Source organism: Suricata suricatta, chromosome 7 (genome assembly GCF_006229205.1).
Source record: "Suricata suricatta isolate VVHF042 chromosome 7, meerkat_22Aug2017_6uvM2_HiC, whole genome shotgun sequence".
Lineage (NCBI taxonomy): Eukaryota > Metazoa > Chordata > Mammalia > Carnivora > Herpestidae > Suricata > Suricata suricatta.
This window is the reverse complement of record NC_043706.1, coordinates 95,148,406-95,153,567: the sequence shown is the minus strand read 5'-3', so window position 1 is coordinate 95,153,567 and position 5,162 is coordinate 95,148,406. Positions and strand designations below refer to the sequence as shown.

The window sequence follows — 5,162 nt, the reverse complement described above, 5'->3', positions numbered from 1 at the left end:
CTGATGACCAGTCATTGGCCAGCACTAGTCACATGCTCCCACCCCCTCAGAAGGTGGCCGAGAAGTACAATTCCATAAGGCTCCCGGAAGGCAAAAAGCCAAAAGTATTTGGGGAACGGCTCTCCTGACTACCACAGCTGGTAACTCTAAGTCTTTCCACTGATACCCGTAATGACCCCCAGGTCAGAAATTACTTATAACCGGACTAAAACTATTTACACTTCTAAGCTGGTATACAAACAATCAGCAAGTATGTATTTGGGCCTAAAGATGCCTTGATTTTTTAAATGTTTATTAATTTTGAGAGAGAGAGAGCAAGCAAGGGACAGGATCTACAGCAGGCTCTGTGAACCGGATGCAGGGCTTGAACTCAGGAACCATGAGATCATGACCTGGGCCAAGGTGGGACAGTCAACCAACTGAGCCACCCACGTGCCCCTGCATTGAGTTTTTAAAACATGTTCACACATTCTTTCCAGTGTGTATTCTTCTCATGGAGTAGAAGGAGGAGGGAAACAGCATTAAATAAAAACCCAAATCACTTTGCAGCCAGTGAGGTTTATATTCACTGTCTCCGCTTCCTCATTCTCATGCTTTTATTCCCCTTTAATTTTAGCTTTCTTTCCCCCCATCAAAGTTATACATGCCCAGGATTAAGTACAGGAACCTGGCGTGTTTGCAGAATGCTAGTACACACTTTCTGGGCACCTTTCTCGTGACCAGAGTTCTTATGTCCCTTGTCCAGGAGCCCATTTGTTTGCATCAGGCCTGGGACAGTGGTCAGAAGGCTGAATGGAATCGTCTTCAAAGAAGAAGTCTCGTCTAAGAGTTCATCCAGGCCATTGAGGCCCAAGCTCACCCTTTGCCTAGGTGGTTGGGCCCCTGGATCAGAGAGTGTTACTCTCTGGTGCTTCCAGACAAGGACTTTAGTCTTCTCTTTGGGCTTGTTTCCGACCAGCCCCAATGGTAACAGCGATGCCTTCTGCACTCATAAATGTCAGTACCGCATGGAGACCATACCTATCCTATAGGGTTGCTGCAAGGATTAAACAAATTTACACATGTACAGCATTTAGCACAGTGCCTGGGACATAGTAAGTGCTCTATGAGCAATTGCTATTATTACCACTACTCCGGCTCCAGCTTTCCTTTACCAGCACTTGAACATGGATTAGATCACCAGGCTTGCTCGCTCTAGCCACTGCTGAATTGGAATTGTCTCTTCTTTTGGGACGACTCCTACAGCATGCGAATTGCAGCCGATATTTTGTTTCTAGAGTCTGAAATGGGAATAGGGGAGTGTGTTTCACTACAGCCCCATACACTGGCTTAGATTGTTGGGGTACAATCCAATGAGAGGTCTAATTTAGCTCATTTTGCAGCTTATTATATCTTTCTTATTTCTAAGCCAGTGGTCCAGTCTGCAATTTTGGAACAATGTTGAGTTCACAAGGGCATGTGTTTAAAGATGATAGCACAGATCCACTATTAAAGAAATATTTATTGGCACTTTAACAAGTGAATTGTTATAAAACCCTGCTATCGAAATGCCCTCATCGACCTGGGACTTTGGGGGAACAGGATGTCTCCAGGAGCCTCTTCATCTCTACTGTGAACTCTAGGAACCTCTCTCCAAGCAAAGTTTACCCAGTGTCCTCTCTGTCTCAGTTTCCTCAACTCCTCTCTGGCTCCCCCAACAGCAGCCCCTCAGGATTTTTGTTCCCCAGTCAGTCCCCAGGTCAGTTCCTCACCTGACCCTGGATTCTCCCTAATGACCCTCCCATAGGGATCAGATGGTGAAATTCTTGATCCCATTTGGATTTGTCTGCCTCTCCAGATTATTCTTGTTCTCTGTGCCTACACTGGGCACTATTATTTTGGGGCTTGAACCATGACCTTTCTTTCAATCCTGGCCCTTCTTTCCTCTCTGATAAGTCTGCACCCTTCCAGAAGCTGGATGTGGGTCCAGCCTCTTGTGCTCTAGCAGGGATGCCTGGGTGACAGGGAGCACTGATCCACAGGACTCTGCCAGAAAGGTGGTGCCTAATGTGGTCCCTGAATGTTCTGGTGACTTGAGGAATACTACTCTAAGCTACTGCATGATTCCACAGAGTGGAAGGGAACGGACATAATGGCAGCCTTGGATGGGACTGCAGTGAGTCCCTCCTGAGGAGCTTAGGGCCACCATGCAGACCTGGTCTCCTTGTATCAGAGGGTGAGCAATCCGGGCTTTCTATTGATGTTCATTGTGTTCTCTGTTCGGTTGACCTGGGTCCCACAGATCGTCCCTTATCACCCACCATGTTTTCAGGATCCATGAAAGTTCTCGGTTCTTTCTCCTATCATCTCAACTGTGTGGCCAGCTGGATACTTCGGCCATGAGCTCACTCACTTTTGCTCAGATTGGTTATGAACCTGTCAAGGTCTGGAATATATCTAATGCCAAAGACTACCTTCTAGGCAGCTCATTTGTCAGATTTGTCCTGATCAACCATTTTACCCTCTGATGATTAGTCTTTACGTGAACGGAAGTCAACAGCATGTGTCTGCATTCAAAACTCTGGATGCTGATAGATTCTCCACTACAATGTGGTCCCTTATGTAAATGTTCCTCCCTGCCTCTTTAGCTTCTAGGAAGGAGCTCGTCTGAAGCATAGTTATCGTCACCACTTCCTTTCTGTTCTGTTTTGCTCCCCCGAACCCTGACCCCATGATTACAGACACACCCATTCCCACACTGAAGCGGTGGTTTAGAGAGACCTTTGACCACCTGTTTGCAATTGCCAGTTCTGCAGACGCTGAAGATGCTGGTGTTCATCTGGTATCTGGGTAAGAGAGGATATCTGAAGTTATTTTAGAATTCAGAATGATCTTAACAGACTTTAAAATTCAATGTAAAGTATTGCCGAGTATCTGCTGTGAACAGAGTGCTGAATTAGATGCAGGGGGATTTTGAAAAACATTTTAGGCTTTACTCCTAAGAACTCAAGAAAGACAAGTTATTAGTATAGTAATTGTATGTTTATATATTAGTATATATAACATTCTACTTTTAAACAACCATTACAGTTTCTCATCACAAATACTAGTTTGAGTTTCCTCAAGGATTATGCAGTGATTTGCAAATATGGCTAAAATATCATACAGCAGGTAAACACTGAGCTTGAGGCATATGGGGATGATGTGGCTAATGGAAAGCCAACAGGTGTGATATTGAAGAATGAGACATCCTCAAAAAGTAAATGTTGTAGGTCACTAAAGTTACCTTTTGAAGTGCCATTTGGGAACCATATTTCTGAAATAGTTAAGACACTTCTATTTGATTCTTAATATCTGACTGCAGGGGACATGCATAATTAAATGAAAGAGTTAAAATATCCTATTAGACATTTCTGGCACAAACTAGCACTTAGAATATGACAATATCTTTCTTTATCTTCTTTTTAAAAAATGTTTATATATTTTCGAGAGAGAAACAGAGCATAAACAGGGGAGTGGCAGAGAGGGAGGGAGACTGAGAATCCCAAGCAGGCTCTGTGTTGTCAGCACAGAGCCCAACGCAGGGCTTGATCTCACGAACCATGAAATCATGACCTGAGCTGAAGTCAAGAGTTGAAGGTTTAATAAACTGAGCCACCAACATGCCCTTCTTTCTTTATCTTCTTAAAAAAAGAGATTACTAACCATTCTATCACTTTTAATTTATGACATAACACACATGTCATCTGTGTTATCCTATAACAATCATGCCCTATACCTTTCTGAAGACCAGAGGGATGTTTGCTTTTTTACTAAGTTCTCAAAATCACTGCATCATTTGTACTGTGTAAAAAAACCTGTCCTCTCTCCTCCTTTGTGACCCGGCTGTCTGCTGACATTTTCTGCTAGTGAGCACACCTGTATCAGGCAGGTGTCTATTCTTTTCCTCTTCTTGCCTTCCCTCACCATCATTAATAGTGTTGACATCACTAATTTCCTACAGCCTATACCCGAAGTAGCAACTTTTACTTCTCTACCTTCTGAGGATGAATTGATATTATAACTGTCCCCAGATCCAGCTGATGAGGCACAGAGCAAAACTGTCCTTATTGATTTATGGCCACAATTCGTTTTTGTCCAAAACCAATTAACTCACAAACGTTGTCTCTAAGTAATTTTTGAAAGCAGTTTGTCTAAAATTCAAATATCCTTTCAAGACTAAGATTTTGCCACCATCAAGGATATTAAAAATAATATACTTTAAGCTAGCCTAAGAGAGAGTTATTTATTGCTCTCACCTGAATGATTTTTCTCCCATTTGCTTCCAAAAATCAATTTGAATCAGTCAAATGAAGACAAGGGCCGGTATCTCTATGGCACAAGTGTGTAGCCTTATTCATCTGTCCATCTATATATTTCTTTAAGACAATTTATTCAGCATTCACCAGCATCAGGTGCTCCCTTAAGTATTAGTGATATAGTAATGAGCAATTTAGCACATACTGCTTGGCATATAGTAAATGCTTAATAAATGTATGTTGAATGAATATTGAACAAAAGAAGACTCGGTACTGCCCTCATAGAGCTTGTGGTCTGTAGGGAACGTCCTAAATGTATCCATCTGCGAACAAGACACAAGTTACCAAGGGAAGTGTATGGGGTCTATGGAAGAATATATTTGGAGAATAAACTTGCTCCAAGGAGTTAAGAGAAGCAATCTGGAGGAAAGTGATATTTCAACAGAGACCATCTGGATAAATGTAGGTTAATCTGATGACACTGGAGAAGTGAGGGGGACACAGACAAGGCTGAGGACGCAAGAGGAAAACCATTCCAGGTGGAGAGAACAGCATATGCATACAAATGAGTCAAGGGTGACTGTGGTGTGTTGGAGATACTGAAGATCATCGGGGTAATGGGATGCCATTGAAGGATTTTACACACTGAAGTAACTGATCAAGTTTATGTGTCAAAACTATCCTGCCGACTTTGAGTAGATAATGAAAGAAAATGCAAAATGCTAATTGATTCATCTTAGCTTGGGCAAACCATGCAGTATTTAGTATATAGTAGCAGAATATTTACTATTGAAGCTTGAAAAGATGTGAGTTCTTTGTGTGCAATCTTTCATGTATGCATGTGAGAGGGTTTTCTTTTTTTAATATTTTTACATTGTAGTACTT

The 5,162-nt window shown here is 42.2% G+C and overlaps 1 protein-coding gene across 3 annotated transcripts in view; it reads left to right on the top strand.

The window, feature by feature from the left end:
- The window catches only part of DDO (D-aspartate oxidase), a 25,961-nt gene that overhangs the window by 2,977 nt on the left and 17,822 nt on the right, over positions 1–5,162 (top strand). For 2 of the 3 annotated variants that reach the window (XM_029944425.1, XM_029944423.1), the window contains exon 3: positions 2,721–2,829. The exons of the other annotated variant lie outside the window; for it this stretch is intronic. In XM_029944425.1, coding sequence (XP_029800285.1) covers positions 2,721–2,829 — 109 coding nt within the window. The remainder of the gene's footprint in view (positions 1–2,720; positions 2,830–5,162) is intronic. 3 annotated transcript variants of the gene reach the window in all.